The following is a 24,539-nucleotide window of genomic DNA, read 5'->3' as shown; positions in this document are numbered from 1 at the left end:
CCCTACCCAGTGACTGTGGTGGACTCCCAACACAGTGACTGTGGTGGACTCCCAACACAGTGACTGCGGTTGACTCCCAACCCAGTGACTGCGGTGGACTCCCTACCCAGTGACTGTGGTGGACTCCCAACCCAGTGACTGTGGTGGACTCCCAACACAGTGACTGTGGTGGACTCCCAACCCAGTGACTGCGGTGGACTCCCAACCCAGTGACTGTGGTGGACTCCCAACACAGTGACTGTGGTGGACTCCCAACCCAGTGACTGTGGTGGACTCCCAACCCAGTGACTGTGGTGGACTCCCAACCCAGTGACTGTGGTGGACTCCCAACCCAGTGACTGTGGTGGACTCCCAACCCCGTGACTGCGGTGGACTCCCTACCCAGTGACTGTGGTGGACTCCCAACCCAGTGACTGTGGTGGACTCCCAACCCAGTGACTGCGGTGGACTCCCAACCCAGTGACTGCGGTGGACTCCCTACCCAGTGACTGTGGTGGACTCCCTACCCAGTGACTGCGGTGGACTCCCTACCCAGTGACTGCGGTGGACTCCCTACCCAGTGACTGCGGTGGACTCCCAACCCCGTGACTGTGGTGGACTCCCTACCCAGTGACTGCGGTGGACTCCCTACCCAGTGACTGCGGTGGACTCCCAACCCAGTGACTGCGGTGGACTCCCTACCCAGTGACTGTGGTGGACTCCCTACCCAGTGACTGTGGTGGACTCCCTACCCAGTGACTGTGGTGGACTCCCTACCCAGTGACTGCGGTGGACTCCCAACCCAGTGACTGCGGTGGACTCCCTACCCAGTGACTTTGGTGGACTCCCAACCCAGTGACTGTGGTGGACTCCCAACCCAGTGACTGTGGTGGACTCCCAACCCAGTGACTGCGGTGGACTCCCTACCCAGTGACTGTGGTGGACTCCCAACCCAGTGACCGTATAGTCCTGGTGGAGAGTCAGGATACAACTGCTGCCCTGAGCGATGCCTTGTTAGCTAACATAAGATATTTGACAATATGCTCAGTTTGTTTACCTTTGCTTTTCCTGTGAGGATAAGGAAGGATCCTTCACTCTTTTCGAAAATAATTGAGGAATTTGCCTGAAGAACTCCGAAGTCGATCTTGCGCGGTTCTCTCTTCTTCCCCGAGGCAACAGCTTCTGGGTCGGCAGCTGTAAAAATATACAAGGTGCTTACAAAAATTGATATCATTTGCGATGTAAATATCTGAGTAACTACATAGTCTAGGCAAATGAAACTAAACAGGTTGAAACAAAACAGGCTTAATGTTGAACAAAATAAGATTTATTCATGAAAATTTGAATGAGAAATTCAAAGGTATGAGGATGTCACGAAGGATTTCACAGGTTTTCAATATGCGCGCCGCCTGTGACGTGGTCGACATGAGGTGGGTAGTCTAGCTGCTGCTGCCACACCCTTGTAGCGTGTCTTGTGTAAGTCTCCAGGGCAGCAGTGATGCTCTGCTGGAGTTGCTCCAGACGTGTAGGAAGAGGGAGGACATAGACCAGTCCCTTCATGTTGCACCAGAGGAAAAATGGCAAGGTGTGAGGACAGGTGAACACGACGGCCATTTCAACAGCACATTGTCTTCATCACCAGCACGCCTGATCCAGCCTCCTGGCACATCCTCACTGAGATAAGCCCACAGCGTGAGCTTCCAGGGAGGTGGAGCCCCGCCCTGCTGAAGACAAATTATGTATTCATGTTCATTTGCAAAGAGCTCATCAATTAGCCAGTTGTGAAGCACGTGTCGACAACATCGCCGGTCACATTTCTCTCAAAGACAACCAATCATAAAGATGATTCTTGGAGATGGCACAAAACACATTCACTTTTGTAGAGTCCCTCGTGTGCTCAACTGTGGCGCGGGGATTTTCTTCGTTCGCCAAAAGCGAACATTATACTTCGTGACTTTACCATTCATATGAAATGTGGCCTCATCATTGAACAAGACGTTGTTCAAACTCGTCTTCAAGTTTCTCCTGCATATCAACACAGATTTGCTTGCGCTTTTGCTCGTCATCTGTCTTTAAGGCACGAACGAGCTGCAGCTTGTAGGGGTGTCATTAGCAAGCGCTTCTCTGCGATGCACCAAACTGTTGTTGGAGGAATCTGGGTATCCAGACTTGCTCTTATGGACTTCCTGGGACTTCGCAAAAATGTTTCTGGAACCCGCTCGACCAACCCTTCCGGTACTGGTGGTCGTTCAGTGAGGTCGTTCACATCCTTCTGCCCCGCACACACAGCCTTCCTCACTGAACCTTTTGTGCCGTGTCCAAATTTGCATTGCAGTTGGTGCATTTTAAGTGAATTCTCTCACAAATGCACGCTGCTCAGTCTTGTTCGCCTGTGTCCGAGCACACTAACACGCAAAACCCTTTACTTTTCCAGTGAATGCCATTTCTATACCTGAGGAAAAAACATTAAACATAACATTTTGAGTCGTTTCTACACATGCTGTTAGTATTTGAGATCATTGGAACGATAATTGGCCAAGATATTGATTGAGAAATTATATAAATTTTTCTTAAACACACAGCTGGTCACTTGTTAAATTAGTGTAGTGTGACATAGGAGATCCTCTTAGGTCACGTTGATAAGTGTGACCATCTCAGTGTTCATATTGTCTTTACTGTACACCTTCCACATGCAACATTCCCCATTACATTAAGTGTGTTTTCATATCTTGGAGATTTCTCAATGATTTCCCTAATAATATTATAAATGGAATTTGTGTCATAGCGAGCTCAAAGAGGGAACTTTAATGCTGTGAACTATCACTGGTCTTTTGATCACCCCTGAACTACAGTGAGGTAGTCTCCAGTGACCCCTGAACTACAGTGAGGTAGTCTCCAGTGACCCCTGAACTACAGTGAGGTAGTCTCCAGTGACCCCTGAACTACAGCGAGGTAGTCTCCAGTGACCTCTGAACTACAGCGAGGTAGTCTCCAGTGACCTCTGAACTACAGCGAGGTAGTCTCCAGTGACCTCTGAACTACAGCGAGGTAGTCTCCAGTGACCTCTGAACTAGTGAGGTAGTCTCCAGTGACCCCTGAACTACAGCGAGGTAGTCTCCAGTGACCTCTGAACTACACCGAGGTAGTCTCCAGTGACCTCTGAACTACACCGAGGACGACTTCAATGTCCTGGATCGATAGGACCTCGATCCAGGACACATCGATATCCAGGATCAGCTTGGATCACAGTCTCACAGTCTCTCTCAGGACTAGAGACTGGCCCCTCAGCTTACTCCTCTCCTCACTAAAATGTCTCACTTTCGAAGCAGTATGACAACACTATCATACACTTTTATATTAAAGTTTAGTGATGTGTCTTCCAGGTGTTCTCCCACCACCACATCTCTGACGCCTCCTGCCACTGTCACACCGTCACAGACGCCTCCTGCCACTGTCACACCGTCACAGACGCCTCCTGTCACTGTCACACCGTCACAGACGCCTCCTGTGACTGTCACACCGTCACAGACGCCTCCTGTCACTGTCACACCGTCACAGACGCCTCCTGTGACTGTCACACCGTCACAGACGCCTCCTGCCACTGTCACACCGTCACAGACGCCTCCTGTCACTGTCACACCGTCACAGACGCCTCCTGTCACTGTCACACCGTCACAGACGCCTCCTGTCACTGTCACACCGTCACAGACGCCTCCTGCTACTGTCACACCGTCACAGACGCCTCCTGCCACTGTCACACCGTCACAGACGCCTCCTGCTACTGTCACACCGTCACAGACGCCTCCTGCTACTGTCACACCGTCACAGACGCCTCCTGGCACTGTCACACCGTCACAGACGCCTCCTGCTACTGTCACACCGTCACAGACGCCTCCTGCCACTGTCACACCGTCACAGACGCCTCCTGCCACTGTCACACCGTCACAGACGCCTCCTGTCACTGTCACACTGTCACAGACGCCTCCTGTCACACCGTCACAGACGCCTCCTGTCACTGTCACACCGTCACAGACGCCTCCTGTCACTGTCACACCGTCACAGACTCCTCCTGTCACTGTCACACTGTCACAGACGCCTCCTGTCACACCGTCACAGACGCCTCCTGCCACTGTTACACCGTCACAGACGCCTCCTGTCACTGTCACACCGTCACAGACGCCTCCTGTCACTGTCACACCGTCACAGACTCCTCCTGTCACTGTCACAGACGCCTCCTGTCACTGTCACACCGTCACAGACGCCTCCTGTCACTGTTACACCGTCACAGACGCCTCCTGTCACTGTCACACCGTCACAGACGCCTCCTGTCACTGTTACACCGTCACAGACGCCTCCTGTCACTGTTACACCGTCACAGACGCCTCCTGTCACTGTCACACCGTCACAGACGCCTCCTGTCACTGTTACACCGTCACAGACGCCTCCTGTCACTGTTACACCGTCACAGACGCCTCCTGCTACTGTTACACCGTCACAGACGCCTCCTGTCACTGTTACACCGTCACAGACGCCTCCTGCTACTGTTACACCGTCACAGACGCCTCCTGTCACTGTTACACCGTCACAGACGCCTCCTGTCACTGTTACACCGTCACAGACGCCTCCTGCTACTGTCACACCGTCACAGACGCCTCCTGTCACTGTTACACTGTCACAGACGCCTCCTGTCACTGTCACACCGTCACAGACTCCTCCTGTCACTGTCACACTGTCACAGACGCCTCCTGTCACACCGTCACAGACGCCTCCTGCCACTGTTACACCGTCACAGACGCCTCCTGTCACTGTCACACCGTCACAGACGCCTCCTGTCACTGTCACACCGTCACAGACTCCTCCTGTCACTGTCACAGACGCCTCCTGTCACTGTCACACCGTCACAGACGCCTCCTGTCACTGTTACACCGTCACAGACGCCTCCTGTCACTGTCACACCGTCACAGACGCCTCCTGTCACTGTTACACCGTCACAGACGCCTCCTGTCACTGTTACACCGTCACAGACGCCTCCTGCTACTGTTACACCGTCACAGACGCCTCCTGCTACTGTTACACCGTCACAGACGCCTCCTGCCACTGTCACACCGTCACAGACGCCTCCTGTCACTGTTACACCGTCACAGACGCCTCCTGTCACTGTCACAGACGCCTCCTGCCACTGTCACACCGTCACAGACGCCTGCTGCTACTGTCACACCGTCACAGACGCCTCCTGTCACACCGTCACAGACTCCTCCTGTCACTGTCACACCGTCACAGACGCCTCCTGTCACACCGTCACAGACTCCTCCTGTCACTGTCACACCGTCACAGACGCCTCCTGTCACTGTCACACTGTCACAGACGCCTCCTGTCACACCGTCACAGACGCCTCCTGTCACTGTCACACCGTCACAGACGCCTCCTGTCACTGTCACACCGTCACAGACTCCTCCTGTCACTGTCACACCGTCACAGACTCCTTCTGTCACTGTCACACCGTCACAGACGCCTCCTGTCACTGTCACAGACGCCTCCACACTAGACAAGAATTCAGTCTACCTGAAAAATAACATCTATTGTTCGCATCTTAAATTTCCCAAACCTTCAATTTCTTTGATGGTGAGAGAAAGCGTCTTCTTGTCTTGGAACTTGAAGACTATAGGCTGGCCGACGGTGAAGCCGTGCTTGGCGAAGTGCTCCATGAAGGCCATGGCCATCTGGTCGGTGTTGTAGGGGTCGTTGGTCGTGCTCTTCTTCTGCAGGAAGTCTGCCTCCAGCACCATCGTCCCGATGAGCTGCCTCTGCGGGTCGTGCACGTACGGCTCCACGCGGATCTGAGCCAATGGTCAATACGTTATATAATAAATCAACAAATATTTGGGTTCCCAAATAATTGAAAATTTAAAAAATTGATTATGGCAAAGGCAAAGTTACCGACAGAACGGAGCATAAATGGAAAATATCATACTCTCTTCACACTGTGCTTCAACACACACTGTACTCTCTTCACACAGTGTACCAACACACACTGTACTCTCTTCACACACTGTACCAACACACACTGTACTCTCCTCACACAGTGTACCAACACACACTGTACTCTCCTCACACACTGTACCAACACACACTGTACTCTCCTCACACACTGTACCAACACACACTGTACTCTCCTCACACACTGTACCAACACACACTGTACTCTCCTCACACAGTGTACCAACACACACTGTACTCTCCTCACACTGTACCAACACACACCGTAGTCTCCTCACACACTGTACCAACACACACTGTACCAACACACACCGTAGTCTCCCCACACAGTGTACCAACACACACCGTACTCTCCTCACACACTGTACCAACACACACTGTACCAACACACACCGTACTCTCCTCACACACTGTACCAACACACACTGTACCAACACACACCGTACTCTCCTCACACACTGTACCAACACACACCGTAGTCTCCTCACACACTGTACCAACACACACCGTACTCTCCCCACACACTGTACCAACACACACCGTAGTCTCCTCACACACTGTACCAACACACACCGTAGTCTCCTCACACACTGTACCAACACACACCGTAGTCTCCTCACACACTGTACCAACACACACCGTAGTCTTCTCACACACTGTACCAACACACACCGTACTCTCCTCACACACTGTACCAACACACACCGTACTCTCCTCACACTGTTCCAACACACACCGTAGTCTCCTCACACACTGTACCAACACACACCGTAGTCTCCTCACACACTGTACCAACACACACCGTAGTCTCCTCACACACTGTACCAACACACACTGTACTCTCCCCACACACTGTACCAACACACACCGTAGTCTCCTCACACACTGTACCAACACACACCGTAGTCTCCTCACACACTGTACCAACACACACCGTAGTCTCCTCACACACTGTACCAACACACACCGTAGTCTCCTCACACACTGTACCAACACACACTGTACTCTCCCCACACACTGTACCAACACACACCGTAGTCTCCTCACACACTGTACCAACACACACCGTAGTCTCCTCACACACTGTACCAACACACACCGTAGTCTCCTCACACACTGTACCAACACACACCGTAGTCTCCTCACACACTGTTCCAACACACACCGTAGTCTCCTCACACACTGTACCAACACACACCGTAGTCTCCTCACACACTGTACCAACACACACCGTAGTCTCCTCACACACTGTACCAACACACACCGTAGTCTCCTCACACACTGTACCAACACACACCGTACTCTCCCCACACACTGTACCAACACACACTGTACCAACACACACCGTAGTCTCCCCACACACTGTACCAACACACACTGTACCAACACACTCCGTAGTCTCCCCACACACTGTACCAACACACACCGTACTCTCCCCACACACTGTACCAACACACACTGTACTCTCCCCACACACTGTACCAACACACACTGTACCAACACACACCGTAGTCTCCCCACACACTGTACCAACACACACTGTACCAACACACACCGTACTCTCCCCACACACTGTACCAACACACACCGTAGTCTCCTCACACACTGTACCAACACACACTGTACTCTCCCCACACACTGTACCAACACACACCGTAGTCTCCTCACACACTGTACCAACACACACCGTAGTCTCCTCACACACTGTACCAACACACACCGTAGTCTCCTCACACACTGTACCAACACACACCGTAGTCTCCCCACACACTGTACCAACACACACCGTAGTCTCCTCACACACTGTACCAACACACACCGTAGTCTCCTCACACACTGTACCAACACACACCGTAGTCTCCTCACACACTGTACCAACACACACCGTAGTCTCCTCACACACTGTACCAACACACACCGTAGTCTCCCCACACACTGTACCAACACACACCGTACTCTCCCCACACACTGTACCAACACACACCGTAGTCTCCCCACACACTGTACCAACACACACCGTAGTCTCCCCACACACTGTACCAACACACACCGTACTCTCCCCACACACTGTACCAACACACACCGTAGTCTCCCCACACACTGTACCAACACACACTGTACCAACACACACTGTACCAACACACACTGTACTCTCCTCACACAGTGTACCAACACACACTGTACTCTCCTCACACAGTGTACCAACACACACTGTACTCTCCTCACACAGTGTACCAACACACACTGTACTCTCCTCACACTGTACCAACACACACTGTACTCTCCTCACACAGTGTACCAACACACACTGTACTCTCCTCACACTGTACCAACACACACTGTACTCTCCTCACACAGTCTACCAACACACACCGTAGTCTCCCCACACAGTGTACCAACACACACCGTAGTCTCCTCACACACTGTACCAACACACACTGTTCCAACACACACCGTAGTCTCCTCACACACTGTACCAACACACACTGTACTCTCCCCACACACTGTACCAACACACACCGTAGTCTCCCCACACACTGTACCAACACACACTGTTCCAACACACACCGTAGTCTCCTCACACACTGTGCCAACACACACTGTACTCTCCTCACACTGTACCAACACACACCGTAGTCTCCTCACATAGTGTACCAACACACACTGTACCAACACACACCGTACTCTCCCCACACACTGTACCAACACACACCGTAGTCTCCTCACACACTGTGCCAACACACACTGTACTCTCCTCACACTGTACCAACACACACCGTAGTCTCCTCACATAGTGTACCAACACACACTGTGCCAACACACACCGTAGTCTCCCCACACACTGTACCAACACACACCGTACTCTCCCCACACAGTGTACCAACACACACCGTAGTCTCCCCACACACTGTACCAACACACACCGTACTCTCCCCACACACTGTACCAACACACACTGTACTCTCCCCACACACTGTACCAACACACACCGTACTCTCCCCACACAGTGTACCAACACACACCGTACTCCTTCCTGATCACTTCAGGTAATTACTCTCCTCTTCATATAAAACATATGCAGGAAATAAAATACAGATTTGAACAAATCTAAAATATGAGAACAAAAAATACGATACAAACTACTATTAAATATATAATATAAATCTGTCATGTGATGAGCTTTAAGCCAATTGAAGAACGGCTTAAGAATATTGCTTAACATCCTATGTTACAAGTATATAAACTAGTATTATTATTATTATTATTAAAGTGACATTTGTGTCACTTGTAATACTAGCTCACACTTTTATAAGTTTATAAATATTAAAGAGGAGGAAGGGAGGAGTAAGATGTAGTGTGCTTCTTACCTCTTGGTCCAAAGACAGCATCGCTTGTTTCCGATGGATGGCGTTGAAGCCCATGTGACCAGGCTTGACCCCTCGGTCATGTCTGATGGTGTAGATGAAGTGCTTCCCTTGGTCGTTAGTCACCTGGATGTACCTGGGGAGATTGTTATGCCATGGTTATGCCATGGTTATGCCTTGGTTATCTTCAGTGTCCTGATCTATTTCAACCCTTACTCAAGCCATGTTGTTTACATACATCCGCTTCCAAAGGTGTATTCGGTTATCTTCTTTGTACCGTCTAAACGAACACTGTCTTGTCTCAAACTGCTGTTATGATATACAATGTTTTTGTATGGTTGGGCCTAGGGTAGGTATGGTAGGTTAGGTGTTTTGGTTTGACTGGTAATTATTGATATTTACAGTATGTGAGTGAGACAACACGAGGCGTGGGCCAGTTGTGTCAGCAGGGAGGTGGGGCATCACCATGTCTGCCAGCCCAGAACTATGTTAATGTCTCCAGATATTTTAGGTCAAAATTTATCCAGTTTGAGGCTTTTGTTGCTTGAGGTCGAGCAACAGTGTTGTGATACATAACGCCAGGCAGGACACGTGTGTAGTGATACACCCCGCCAGGCAGGACACGTGTGTAGTGATACATCCCGCCAGGCAGGACACGTGTGTAGTGATACACCCCGCCAGGCAGGACACGTGTGTAGTGATACACCCCGCCAGGCAGGACACGTGTGTAGTGATACACCCCGCCAGGCAGGACATGTGTGTGTGTGTGTGTGTAGCCAGAGGTGTACCCCAGCTTCCAGGTGTATATACACCTAGACTTTACTAGAGTTGTGGACAATGTTGAGGATCACAGTACACTTGGTGGTTAGTGAACATGTTGTGTCGGCCTCCCGCGGCGCTGGAGAGACAGTCACTACACTACTCAACTCACCGGACCTTGAGAGGGAAGTCGTTCTCATTAACGATGACACAGTTGGTGAAGGACAGCTCCTCGTTGGGACACTTGGCTACCCTCATTACCTGCAAGACATCAAACTAAATCATTTCTATCAACTTCACGAATTTAAGAGTTAACAAAGTATATATATCTCTGTCTCTGACAAATTTGGTAATGTATGTGAAGTGAAACTTCATCCTCAGACATTGTTATCCACTCTACGACCCTCCACCAACCACCATAGTCCGAGGATGAGTTACAACTTGGTGCTCACTCATGCTGGTCCAAGCTGCGGTTGACCACAAACACATTCATAAACTTTACCACACTGTGCATTCAAAATTATTCTGTTTAATATATATTATCATTATTAAATATTAGGTTGTGTTGTAGAGTACTTGGGTGAAGCATTAAGAGAGGTGCGGGTTACCCAATGTTCGAGAACAGTTCGATTATCAGTTGTGATTCGTGTGTAGTGTTTTTTATTCATGAACAGGGGTTTGGCGGCTGGGTTAACAAGCATTTGGCCACAGTTGGTGAGGACGGGCTTGAAGTAGCCCGTCCTCATAACCAATACCCTCATGGTGGGTATTGTAGTCTCCTGTTCATGAATAAAAATCAGTTGAGAGACGAGGCCGGAGCTCAAGGAAGCCAGCAACAAGTTACCGGCCAGAACAATTCTCTTAAGAATCATAACTCTGCTACTCCCCCACACACTTCATCCGGGTCAACTGGTGTCACCCGCCAGTGTGCAGCGTCACCCTCACCGCTCATACTCCGGCACCCAGCTGAGTGGTGTCGGGAGAAGACTGGCAGAGAGGAAGTGATGCTCTCACACTGATGGCTCAGTAAACAAACCCAACAGTCTCGGAGTAGACACACTGAAAGGTTCTGAAGGTGAGGTGCCGCTCATACACTCCTCACACTCTATAATGATGCCCCCAAGACTTCCCCACCGGCTCCGTACCAACACAATCCCCCGCACCCTCCATACGCCCCTGTAATACACAACCCTCAGCTGCCCCCCCAGCCCCCGAGGGAACCATCCTCCCAGGTCCCAGGCCCGCGGGGGAGGTGACTGACAGCGGCGAGCAATCTGCCAGTAACACCCTCCAGCGGTTGGACAAAAAACTCTTGATTCTTACTAGCGTCCTCTTCCAGAATATTCCAAATATTCTTCAGTACAAAACACATTTAATGTTACTCAACACAAGATTGGTGTTTTGTGGCTCGAGAATAGTAAGGTGTGGAGACACGGACCGATTAATATACTGTGAGGGGCCCCTCTGGGGCTACAGGTACTGTGAGGGGTCCCCTGGGGCTACAGGTTCTGTGAGGGGCCCCCTGGGGCTACAGGTACTGTGAGGGGCAAATTGAGGCTACAGGAACTGTGTGAGGGCCCCCTGGGGCTACAGGTACTGTGAGGGGCCCCCTGAGGCTACAGGAACTGTGTGAGGGCCCCCTGGGGCTACAGGTACTGTGACGGGCCCCCTGGGGCTACAGGTACTGTGACGGGACCCCTGGGGCTACAGGTACTGTGACGGGCCCCCTGGGGCTACAGGTACTGTGACGGGCCCCCTGGGGCTACAGGTACTGTGACGGGCCCCTTGGGGCTACAGGTACTGTGACGGGCCCCCTGGGGCTACAGGTACTGTGACGGGACCCCTGGGGCTACAGGTACTGTGACGGGACCCCTGGGGCTACAGGTACTGTGACGGGCCCCTTGGGGCTACAGGTACTGTGACGGGACCCCTGGGGCTACAGGTACTGTGACGGGACCCCTGGGGCTACAGGTACTGTGACGGGACCCCTGGGGCTACAGGTACTGTGACGGGCCCCTTGGGGCTACAGGTACTGTGACGGGCCCCCTGGGGCTACAGGTACTGTGACGGGACCCCTGGGGCTACAGGTACTGTGACGGGACCCCTGGGGCTACAGGTACTGTGACGGGCCCCTTGGGGCTACAGGTACTGTGACGGGACCCCTGGGGCTACAGGTACTGTGACGGGACCCCTGGGGCTACAGGTACTGTGACGGGACCCCTGGGGCTACAGGTACTGTGACGGGACCCCTGGGGCTACAGGTACTGTGACGGGCCCCCTGGGGCTACAGGTACTGTGACGGGACCCCTGGGGCTACAGATACTGTGACGGGACCCCTGGGGCTACAGGTACTGTGACGGGACCCCTGGGGCTACAGGTACTGTGACGGGACCCCTGGGGATACAGGTACTGTGACGGGACCCCTGGGGCTACAGGTACTGTGACGGGCCCCCTGGGGCTACAGGTACTGTGACGGGACCCCTGGGGCTACAGATACTGTGACGGGCCCCCTGGGGCTACAGGTACTGTGACGGGACCCCTGGGGCTACAGATACTGTGACGGGCCCCCTGGGGCTACAGGTACTGTGACGGGACCCCTGGGGCTACAGGTACTGTTGGCCTCCAGTAATAATTTCAAAAGGAAAATAAAGTTAAAGACAATTTAAATAGATTTCTACAAACATAACAATAATTCAAATCCAAACAATTGGTAGAAGTTGTCACCCTCCAGTAGGCCAGTAGGCCTAGTGCCGGGTTCCTTGATTGGTCCAGACGGCAAGACTGATGATGAGTGGCAGCAGGTGTGGGGCCTCTACTCTCCACACCCGCCAGTACCATGTATACAGTGACGTGTTAGGGTAGGGCACGCCAGGGGTGAGTGTGAGGCAGGCTCCACCATGCCAGGTGAGGTGTGAGGCAGGCTCCACCATGCCAGGTGAGGTGTGAGGCAGGCTCCACCATGCCAGGTGAGGTGTAAGGCAGGCACCACCATGCCAGGTAAGGTGTGAGGCAGGCTCCACCATGCCAGGTGAGGTGTGCGGCAGGCTCCACCATGCTAGGTGAGGTGTGAGGCAGGCTCCACCATGCTAGGTGAGGTGTGAGGCAGGCTCCACCATGCCAGGTGAGGTGTGAGGCAGGCTCCACTATGCTAGGTGAGGTGTGAGGCAGGCTCCACCATGCCAGGTGAGGCAGGCTCCACCATGCCAGGTGAGGCAGGCTCCACCATGCCAGGTGAGGCAAGCTCCACCATGCCAGGTGAGGCAGGCTCCACCATGCCAGGTGAGGCAGGCTCCACCATGCCAGGTGAGGTGTGAGGCAGGCTCCACCATGCCAGGTGAGATGTGAGGCAGGCTCCACCATGCTAGGTGAGGTGTGAGGCAGGCTCCACCATGCTAGGTGAGGTGTGAGGCAGGCTCCACCATGCTAGGTGAGGTGTGAGGTAGGCTCCACTATGCTAGGTGAGGTGTGAGGCAGGCTCCACCATACCAGGTGAGGTGTGAGGCAGGCTCCACCATGCTAGGTGAGGTGTGAGGCAGGCTCCACCATGCCAGGTGAGGTGTGCGGCAGGCTCCACCATGCCAGGTGAGGTGTGAGGCAGGCTCCACCATGCCAGGTGAGGTGTGAGGCAGGCTCCACCATGCCAGGTGAGGTGTGAGGAAGGCACCACCATGCCAGGTGAGGTGTGAGGCAGGCTCCACCATGCTAGGTGAGGTGTGAGGCAGGCTCCACCATGCCAGGTGAGGTGTGAGGCAGGCTCCACCATGCCAGGTGAGGTGTGAGGCAGGCTCCACCATGCCAGGTGAGGTGTGAGGCAGGCTCCACCATGCCAGGTGAGGTGTGAGGCAGGCTCCACCATGCCAGGTGAGGGGTGAGGCAGGCTCCACCATGCCAGGTGAGGTGTGAGGCAGGCTCCACCATGCCAGGTGAGGTGTGAGCCAGGCTCCACCATGCCAGGTGAGGTGTGAGGCAGGCTCCACCATGCCAGGTGAGGTGTGAGGCAGGCTCCACCATGCTAGGTGAGGTGTGAGGCAGGCTCCACCATGCTAGGTGAGGTGTGAGGCAGGCTCCACCATGCCAGGTGAGGTGTGAGGAAGGCACCACCATGCCAGGTGAGGTGTGAGGCAGGCTCCACCATGCCAGGTGAGGTGTGAGGAAGGCACCACCATGCCAGGTGAGGTGTGAGGCAGGCTCCACCATGCTAGGTGAGGTGTGAGGCAGGCTCCACCATGCCAGGTGAGGTGTGAGGCAGGCTCCACCATGCTAGGTGAGGTGTGAGGCAGGCTCCACCATGCCTGGTGAGGTGTGAGGCAGGCTCCACCATGCCAGGTGAGGTGTGAGGCAGGCTCCACCATGCCAGGTGAGGTGTGAGGCAGGCTCCACCATGCCAGGTGAGGTGTGAGGCAGGCTCCACCATGCCAGGTGAGGGCCATACAGTCCTCAGCTCCCGCCTGCCTCACTCTCCACCCATAAGCTGACTATCAACTTTAAGCAGACAGATCAGTGTGACCCGAGTGAATAGTGGAGCACAGACAGCCCCAACACTGTTCACGACCCCCGTCCACCACCCCCAACACTGTTCACGACCCCCGTCCACCACCCCCAACACTGCTCACGACCCCCGTCCACCACCCCCAACACTGCTCACGACCACCGTCCACCACCCCCAACACTGCTCACGACCACCGTCCACCACCCCCAACACTGCTCACGACCACCGTCCACCACCCCCAACACTGCTCACGACCCCCGTCCACCACCCCCAACACTGCTCACGACCACCGTCCACCACCCCCAACACTGCTCACGACCACCGTCCACCACCCCCAACACTGCTCACGACCACCGTCCACCACCACCAACACTGTTCACGACCACCGTCCACCACCCCCAACACTGTTCACGACCACCGTCCACCACCCCCAACACTGTTCACGACCCCCGTCCACCACCACCAACACTGTTCACGACCACCGTCCACCACCCCCAACACTGTTCACGACCCCCGTCCACCACCACCAACACTGTTCACGACCCCCGTCCACCACCACCAACACTGTTCACGACCCCCGTCCACCACCACCAACACTGTTCACGACCACCGTCCACCACCACCAACACTGTTCACGACCCCCGTCCACCACCACCAACACTGTTCACGACCCCCGTCCACCACCACCAACACTGTTCACGACCCCCGTCCACCACCCCCCAACACTGTTCACGACCACCGTCCACCACCACTGTTCACGACCACCGTCCACCACCACCAACACTGCTCACGACCACCGTCCACCACCACTGTTCACGACCACCGTCCACCACCACCAACACTGTTCACGACCACCGTCCACCACCACTGTTCACGACCACCGTCCACCACCACCAACACTGTTCACGACCACCGTCCACCACCACCAACACTGCTCACGACCACCGTCCACCACCACTGTTCACGACCACCGTCCACCACCACCAACACTGTTCACGACCACCGTCCACCACCAACACTGTTCACGACCACCGTCCACCACCACCAACACTGTTCACGACCACCGTCCACCACCCCCAACACTGTTCACGACCACCGTCCACCACCCCCAACACTGTTCACGACCACCGTCCACCACCACTGTTCACGACCACCGTCCACCACCACCAACACTGTTCACGACCACCGTCCACCACCACCACTACCACCAGGGGTGGTGGTAGTGGTGGTGGAGGTAGTAGTGGTGAGGATAAAGGTCACAACAGTGCCAGAGAGGGAGTGGCCCTCCTGGCACTCATCAGCCGCAGGGCCCCAAACACAATAAGGAAGGCGTTACTACCACTCACGGCGAGTAATACTGAGTAAGGTAGTGAGCTATGAGTGGTGGGGAGGACGGAGGGCCGCAGACGGGGCGAGAGAACAGTGAGAAGGTGATCACGGGGTAGAGGGGAAGTGAAGAACAGTGGGGGGGGGGGGCAGCTGACGCAGCTGGGATTGGGGAGGGATGCCTCCAGCTGGCACAGTGCCAACATGGAGGGGGGAAGCACCGTCTCTTCCCCAATGTCTTAGATAATGGTCTGGAGGACAGACAAAGTGGTGACCTGTAACACACTGGAGACGTACCGCCTCAGCTCCAGAGCCCTGGAACACCAGATGAATCTGGGCGTCTCAGCTCAGACACGTCGACACATGTCACGGTTAAAGAAGCAGTACTTTCTTCCCAGCAACAACTGACCTTCACTTGGTATACTCGTGCACTCCTTACGTGTGGACAAGCGTTTACAGCTAAGTGTGCTGTCAAGATGCGTCCTCGCAACATTACAGTGTGAGCCAGTCCTCAAACACTTGCACCAAGAGCGACCGTTGTGCGCGTGTTATTACAGTCGTTAGGTATTTAATTATGTGTGAGGCTATACTTGTTTTCGGTCTATTAAGATGTGTATCTATCATGTGCAGGTGACGTGAGGTGAGAGAAGGACAGACAGGGCGCTAAGTCTTCTGTCTAACTATCTAGCAAGGAGTCACTTGACTTCCAGACATCGTAGCGTACTCTGTCTGACGCTTCATGTCAAGTTAACATCATCTGGGACGTCAACACGACGGTCCGCACCTTACACCAAGTGACGACTTCATCATGAAGGTTGTGGCTGATGTGTTCTACAACTTGTGGGTTGTTACGCCTCATGGGTTGTATCATAACACTTGTAAATGGCTATTATATTTGACAATGATCAAGTGGTTTGTGAGTCTTTCCCTCACAATGATGATGTTGCTTCACCTTCACCTGCATGATTTTGTCCCATGCACAGGAGTGGCCAAACCTGATGGGTCCAAGCCTGATGGGTCCAAGCCAGCTGTTCTCCAGATCACAGCTGAACCCTCTCCTGAATTTTCCTCAGTCATGTGAACAGGTGTGTGTGTGGAGTGTGTGTGAGCCCACTTGTGCGAACTCTGCAAGAGTGACCCCCAAGGCACTCTTCTCAGGCAGCTCCCTGGAGGGACTCTTGACCAGGACACACCTGGAAGGACTCTCTAGGAGCTCCCTGGAGAGATGCGAACCATCACCCTGACCTAGACAAGCCTTGCTTCTGTAACCATTATATCCTAATTGAAGATATCAAGTACATTTCTCAGATCAAATAAAGGGAGAGAGGTCGGTGCTTGCTGGTGTTTGCTCGCCGGAGAGGGGAAGCAGACACTGGTAACCGAAGCTCTGCTGCTGCTGATACAACACTCATCTTCAACGTCTGGCCGGCAGGGAAGAGCAGGGGGGCCGAGGGGGGCGTGCTGGCAGGGGGGAAGGGAGGGCAGAGCAAGTTTTGCGACAGCCATAGGTTATGGAGAACCCTGATGTAGACAGAATGGTGAGAGGGAGCTTTCAGCCTGACAGCAGAGTCAAGTATAACTAGCAAACACGTAGATAATCTCAGGCTGCCAGAAGCCTTGACTGAAAACAGAAATATTGATTTATGTTAGATACTTTAAGGTGCCCGGGAATTTTATTAGACTAGCCGAGGGGTCAGGGTGATCTACTAGGATAACAGGGCTCTTTGGGAAATTCATCAGGATAGCAGGGGGTCAGGAAGATTTATCTGAGTACCAGAGAGAGAGAGGTTGACATTTACCAAGCTAGGAGAGGCCTCGGGAGGACCAGCAGGGTGATTGAAGGAGATCGTTACAGCAGACTGAGCGGTCAGGGAGAACTGGCAGGTTGATTAAAGGAAGTTGTTTCAGGCAGCAGAGTCGGGATAAACTAATCGGCAGACAAGAAGGTAATGGGGAGCTTCCAGACCGCTAGTGCCAGAGCAGACTGGCGGGGAGGGAGAGGAGTCAGGGACAACTGGTACACAGCTGGGCCTGACTGTACCAATACTTCCATACCTTGCACTCATTTGCTTCTCCAGTTTCCCCCTGTCGTCATGGTAGGTATTCCCTCACTCTAATGAATTTGTCCTTCATCACCTTGTGTATTACCCTCGGTATTTTGTATGTAGTTATCATATCTTTCTGGACCTGATCTCTTAAGTTTCCCTTGTCTTTGTCAGAATATATTTAACTACAACATGTTCTTAAACATCATCTTCAGTGGTCGATTACTGTCCATTATTAAATCTATAACATACAACAATGTCCTATTTACATAATACCTCAATTTTGTCGGGCATTTCTATAGTATCTTTTATTGTGCCTGAGGCTTGGGTATATAGTAATTACCGTGACTTTCTCCCACTGTAACTCCTTCCTTGTTCATATGACCACCTGCTGGGTTCTTGCAGCCTCTCTTACAGCTGACTTTACCTTCTGTCTTATCCTCTGAACTGTTAATATCAGATGATTAATGTGGTCAAGTTACTCAGTTGAGGTTCAGGAGAGGTTCAGTTCTAACCTAACCTAACCTGCTTGACTCTTCCCTGTGGTGGCCTCGCTCCCCCTCACATGCATCACCTTCTCCCACTGCTATAATACGTCCTGCAGGCAATCACCATTCTCCTTCATTTGAAGTTCTTTACCTTAATATCTCTAATGTCCTCAATGTTGCTCTGCACTGTTCACCACTCGATGCGAGACTAGTTTTTAAGTCTTTTAGGCATTCTGAAGTCCCTCTGCCATCTCTATTATAATAACATTTGTTAAACGTGCCTACTATTGCTGTTAGTCTTGCTTGTGGCTCTCCTATGTCTTCCTGTCGTGGCCTTCCCTCCTCCTTAATAACCCCCTACACCTTCACATTGCTTCTAATTACTTCATCAATATTTCCTTCCATTTTGACTGCAATATTGACACTTTCCAGCTCCTGTGTCATTACGACTCCCGATGTTAATATCACATTCCATATAGTTATGTTGATCTCTCTTGAGGAATGTCTTCCCCGAGTGTGAGTGTTGTGTGTGTGGCGTCGGTGTCGTCACTCTTCACGGGGCTCTTAGTAACACCGTCCTCGGGAGAGCTCCTTGTAGTGTTGGTGTGACCTCCCCGCCTCGCCCTACTGAACCTCCAGTCTTCCACCCCGCCCCACCACCTGGCTAATAAATGTATACATTTGTCTGTTAATATAACAACTTACTACATGTTAACCACCAACTGACCCAGGAATATTTTTTTATTAATACATGAGGTACATCTGCATTAGTGCAGCTACCCTAGACTATATGAAGTGGAGTACAGTGTGTCAAAAAAGCTAACTACGTGATGCTATAAAATCCCCATCACACAGGATGGTTAGTCATACAGAGGCATGTGATAGGCAGTCTGCACTGGCAGACTCCAGATGCATTTTGAGGATATCAACAACACAAGATTGAATAAGGTAGCAGTGGTAATACAAGTCCCCATCTCGCAGGATGGTTAGTCATACAGGGTCATATATTTAGTAGCCTGCACTGGCAAATTTTGGGTACACTGTGAGGATATCTTCAAGAATACGAGAGTGAATAAAGTAATTGAAAAGCTCCAGGTACCTCATGCCAACTGGTCTGAAAGGTCTAATAACTGGGCATTCAGTGATGTAGTGCGGGAGATCGTGCCGTAGTTCCTGCTCACAGAGTTTGCAACTGGAGTGCTCAGGATTGGGAGACCCGTCACCTGCAGCCACCTGCCACAGGTAACGGTAACCCAACCTGATCCTGGCAACCACTGTGTCGCACAGTCTAGTGAACGTTTTGTGCTGTCCATTGATGTAGGTTTCAGATCTGAACAAATCATAGCTTTTTATACTAGTACTTTCAGGTCGTTGGGAGTCAGTAAGTTCTTTCCTATCAGATCTGAATGTTTGGACCAATACAGTTTTGACAGCAGAGATGGGGATACCTAGATCTAATTCAACTTCATCCTTGTTACACGCTAATTTGGCTGCAATGTCTGTCTCATTATGATGGGTTATATTTATGTGTGAAGGTATCCATACAAAGGAGATTCGAGACCCTTTACTCTGTGCATCAATTAGGTCATTTATAATTGAGAGTATGAGGTTCTTGCTGTCGATCTTCCAAGAGAAGTTTTCGACTGCTTGAAGAGCAGACTTTGAATCACAAAATATTATTCTTCCTCCAATGTTTTTTAATGTACTGGTAGCTAGTTCTAATGCTGCTAGTTCTGCTTCTGTAGAGGTCAGCCAGTTGTTTAACCTGACACTGACAGTTTTTGTGCAAATATTATTTCTATAAAACCTACATGCTGCTGCAGTCCGTCCAGTAGAGGCTTGGACTGAGCCGTCGGTGTAGACACTGTGCTCGTGAGATCTTAAACTCTCGATGGAGGAGGCAATTGTTTCAAGAGTGACAGCTTTGAGAAGAGCAAGATTCTCATTATCTTTCTTGGTGACAGGTGTGTATGATACTTGAATGGTGGGTTACAGATAAAGAGGAATATCTGAGACAGGTAGATTGCACTTAAAAAGAATGTTAAGTTTAATGAGATTGTAAGCATTGTTGCTCAGCCATCTATCATAAAAGGAGTGAGTTGGTATGTCTGCACAATTCAATAGCGTGTTAACAGCACTAAATAATTTGTCTCTGAGGAATCCAGGAAAGCCACCAGCCCAAAACACAAACTCTACGGTCTACGTGGGCCACATTTCAGTTACTTGAAATAACCTTGACCTGACCTGTGACCCCAGACTATAGACGCTATAACTAGATAATCACACTATAAAGGCCTCTATAAACCAGCCTTTTTCAGCACATTATGGTCAGTGGACAACACCTTTATCAGCAACAAAACTTTTACGCTGGCGGATCTTTAAATAGATTTGAATTAAGATTATAACTCTGCACGTGGCTTACCGATCTTTGTCTTGTGACTGTGCGCACTTTACTCAGTGCACTTGTTAGTGAGTCAAGTGGCAGGTCAGAGTATGAGTGTTTATGAGGCCGTCCACTGTGGAGTGGGTGTTGGAGGGTGATTTACGGGCAGGTCCCACACGGGGTACAGCGAGGCCACGACACCACCTGCTGGACACCCTCACACACTCTTCACCTCGTTAGTGTTCTCACGCACAACACACACACACCCACACACACACACACACACACACACACACACACACACACACAAGCGTGAATGGTCCCCAAGGCAAATGTAGGAGAAAACCTCTTCCTGATGAAGGGTTGGAACGTTAAGTTGACCAGACCACACACTAGAAATTGAAGGGACGACGACGTTTCGGTCCGTCCTGGACCATTCTCAAGTCAATCGACTTGAAAATGGTCCAGGACGGACCGAAACGTCGTCGTCCCTTCACCTTCTAGTGTGTGGTCTGGTCAACATACTTCAGCCACGTTATTGTGACTCATCGCCTGCATTTGGCATACTGTGACCAATAGACCATGACCGAGTGTTGATATGGTGTACTGAAGAGTCGCGGACCGTGGAACACAGTATAACACTTATCACACATTATAACTTGCCATCATAAGTGTTATAATGTGCTCCATGGTCCACCGGGTGGCCAGACCTGCACTATGTATCCCCAAGCTACTGTGTACCGTTACCAGTGTATCACCGTCGTCAGTAGCAGTGTGTAATGCATCACCGTCATGTATACCAGTATGAATGTATCCTACTATCAGCACCCCGGCCACTCCCCCTCCCCAGCCCTCAACCCTCCCCATCCTCACACCACCTCCCCCCCTCCCCTGGCGTCACCACCTCCCCCCCTCCCCTGGCGTCACCACCTCCCCCCCTCCCCTGGCGTCACCACCTCCCCCCCCCCCTCCCCACCCTCATGTTGGCCAGCGCTCTACTATCACTCACACGTCACATATAAACAAGGTCACATGACCATCCACAGCGTCAGAAACCGTACAGAGACCAATACAAGACCAACCAACAACCATTCATTACCACCCACAGTCACCCAAGACTATCCAGAACGATCTTGCGAGGCAATCCAAAGCCATCAAGGGCTCTCCAAGCCATTCCTAATCCATCCAAGGCTATTTCAGAACCTTCCAAGTCAATCGAAGGTCAATGGAGACGTCCCCGGCTATACAAGATCATTTAGAGTCCTCCTGGAGCCATTTAAGACCCTCCAGAAGTACTCCACACCATCCATAATGAAACAAGGCCATTCTTAGCTATTTTAAGTGGTCAAACAGCGTCTGGTCCACTTGAAATACTGTAACGGCGCTTCTTGTCCAGGAGTACAGTGTGCTGCTGTGTACACGTGTGTGTGTGCTGCTGTGTACACGTGTGTGTGTGCTGCTGTGTACACGTGTGTGTGTGCTGCTGTGTACACGTGTGTGTGTGCTGCTGTGTACACGTGTGTGTGTGCTGCTGTGTACACGTGTGTGTGTGCTGCTGTGTACACGTGTGTGTGTGCTGCTGTGTACACGTGTGTGTGTGCTGCTGTGTACACGTGTGTGTGTGCTGCTGTGTACACGTGTGTGTATGCTTCTGTGTACAAGTGTGTGTGTGTGTGCTTCTGTGTACACGTGTGTGTGTGCTTCTGTGTACACGTGTGTGTATGCTTCTGTGTACACGTGTGTGTATGCTTCTGTTTTCAAGTGTGTGTGTGTGTGCTGCTGTGTACACGTGTGTGTGTGTGTGTGCTGCTGTGTACACGTGTGTGTGTGCTTCTGTGTACACGTGTGTGTGTGCTTCTGTGTACACGTGTGTGTATGCTTCTGTGTACAAGTGTGTGTGTGTGTGCTTCTGTGTACACGTGTGTGTGTGCTTCTGTGTACACGTGTGTGTATGCTTCTGTGTACACGTGTGTGTATGCTTCTGTGTACAAGTGTGTGTGTGTGTGCTTCTGTGTACACGTGTGTGTGTGCTTCTGTGTACACGTGTGTGTGTGCTTCTGTGTACACGTGTGTGTGTGTGTGCTTCTGTGTACACGTGTGTGTGCTTCTGTGTACAAGTGTGTGTGTGTGTGCTTCTGTGTACACGTGTGTGTGTGCTTCTGTGTACAAGTGTGTGTGTGCTGCTGTGTACACGTGTGTGTGTGTGTGCTTCTGTGTACACGTGTGTGTGTGCTTCTGTGTACAAGTGTGTGTGTGCTTCTGTGTACAAGTGTGTGTGTGCTGCTGTGTACACGTGTGTGTGTGTGTGCTTCTGTGTACACGTGTGTGTGTGCTTCTGTGTACAAGTGTGTGTGTGCTGCTGTGTACACGTGTGTGTGTGTGTGCTTCTGTGTACACGTGTGTGTGTGCTTCTGTGTACAAGTGTGTGTGTGCTTCTGTGTACAAGTGTGTGTGTGCTTCTGTGTACACGTGTGTGTGTGTGCTGCTGTGTACACGTGTGTGTGTGTGTGCTTCAGTGTACACGTGTGTGTGTGCTTCTGTGTACACGTGTGTGTGTGTGTGTGCTTCAGTGTACACGTGTGTGTGTGCTTCTGTGTACACGTGTGTGTGTGCTTCTGTGTACACGTGTGTGTGTGTGTGCTTCAGTGTACACGTGTGTGTGTGCTTCTGTGTACACGTGTGTGTGTGTGTGCTTCAGTGTACACGTGTGTGTGTGCTTCTGTGTACACGTGTGTGTGTGTGTGTGCTTCTGTGTACACGTGTGTGTGTGTGCTTCAGTGTACACGTGTGTGTGTGTGTGTGTGTGTGCTTGTGGACGTATAGCTGGGGAGGGGAAAGGAATGAAGGGGAAGAGGTAAGTAAGGTGAGGGAAGAAAAATAATTAAGGGAAGTGATGGGAGGGAAGTGGGGGAAGGGAGCGGAGGAGGGGGTTAGAGGGGTAGGGGAGGGAGAGGGTGAGGGGAAGGAAGTGAGGGGGAGGGGAGGGGAGGGAGAGTGGCTGGGGTGAGGGTGAAATTATCTTTTGGACTCATTATTTCATAAATCATGCACCTGATAGTTGCTTTCATCCAGCTGTCTCCAACACTGGCTGGTACACCACCTCCAACACTGGCTGGTACACCACCTCCAACACTGGCTGGTACACCACCTCCAACACTGGCTGGTACACCACCTCCAACACTGGCTGGTACACCACCTCCAACACTGGCTGGTACACCACCTCCAACACTGGCTGGTACACCACCTCCAACACTGGCTGGTACACCACCTCCAACACTGGCTGGTACACCACCTCCAACACTGGCTGGTACACCACCTCCAACACTGGCTGGTACACCACCCCCAACACTGGCTGGTACACCACCTCCAACACTGGCTGGTACACCACCTCCAACACTGGCTGGTACACCACCTCCAACACTGACTGGTACACCACCTCCAACACTGGCTGGTACACCACCTCCAACACTGACTGGTACACCACCTCCAACACTGACTGGTACACCACCTCCAACACTGGCTGGTACACCACCTCCAACACTGGCTGGTACACCACCTCCAACACTGACTGGTACACCACCTCCAACACTGGCTGGTACACCACCTCCAACACTGGCTGGTACACCACCTCCAACACTGGCTGGTACACCACCTCCAACACTGACTGGTACACCACCTCCAACACTGGCTGGTACACCACCTCCAACA

General features: G+C 52.0%; 1 protein-coding gene across 3 annotated transcripts in view; it reads right to left on the bottom strand.

The window, feature by feature from the left end:
* The window catches only part of LOC123764259 (vesicle-fusing ATPase 1), a 51,778-nt gene that overhangs the window by 10,788 nt on the left and 16,451 nt on the right, over nt 1-24,539 (bottom strand). For all 3 annotated transcript variants that reach the window (XM_069315753.1, XM_045751815.2, XM_045751816.2), the window contains exons 2-5: nt 10,273-10,361; nt 9,345-9,477; nt 5,585-5,816; nt 1,037-1,173 (exon numbers count right to left, since the gene is read on the bottom strand). In XM_069315753.1, coding sequence (XP_069171854.1) covers nt 1,037-1,173; nt 5,585-5,816; nt 9,345-9,477; nt 10,273-10,358 — 588 coding nt within the window. In that variant the 5' untranslated portion in view covers nt 10,359-10,361. The remainder of the gene's footprint in view (nt 1-1,036; nt 1,174-5,584; nt 5,817-9,344; nt 9,478-10,272; nt 10,362-24,539) is intronic.

This window comes from Procambarus clarkii, chromosome 82 (assembly GCF_040958095.1).
Source record: "Procambarus clarkii isolate CNS0578487 chromosome 82, FALCON_Pclarkii_2.0, whole genome shotgun sequence".
Lineage (NCBI taxonomy): Eukaryota > Metazoa > Arthropoda > Malacostraca > Decapoda > Cambaridae > Procambarus > Procambarus clarkii.
Note: the sequence above shows the minus strand (reverse complement) of the source record. Positions and strands in the feature narration are given on the sequence as shown.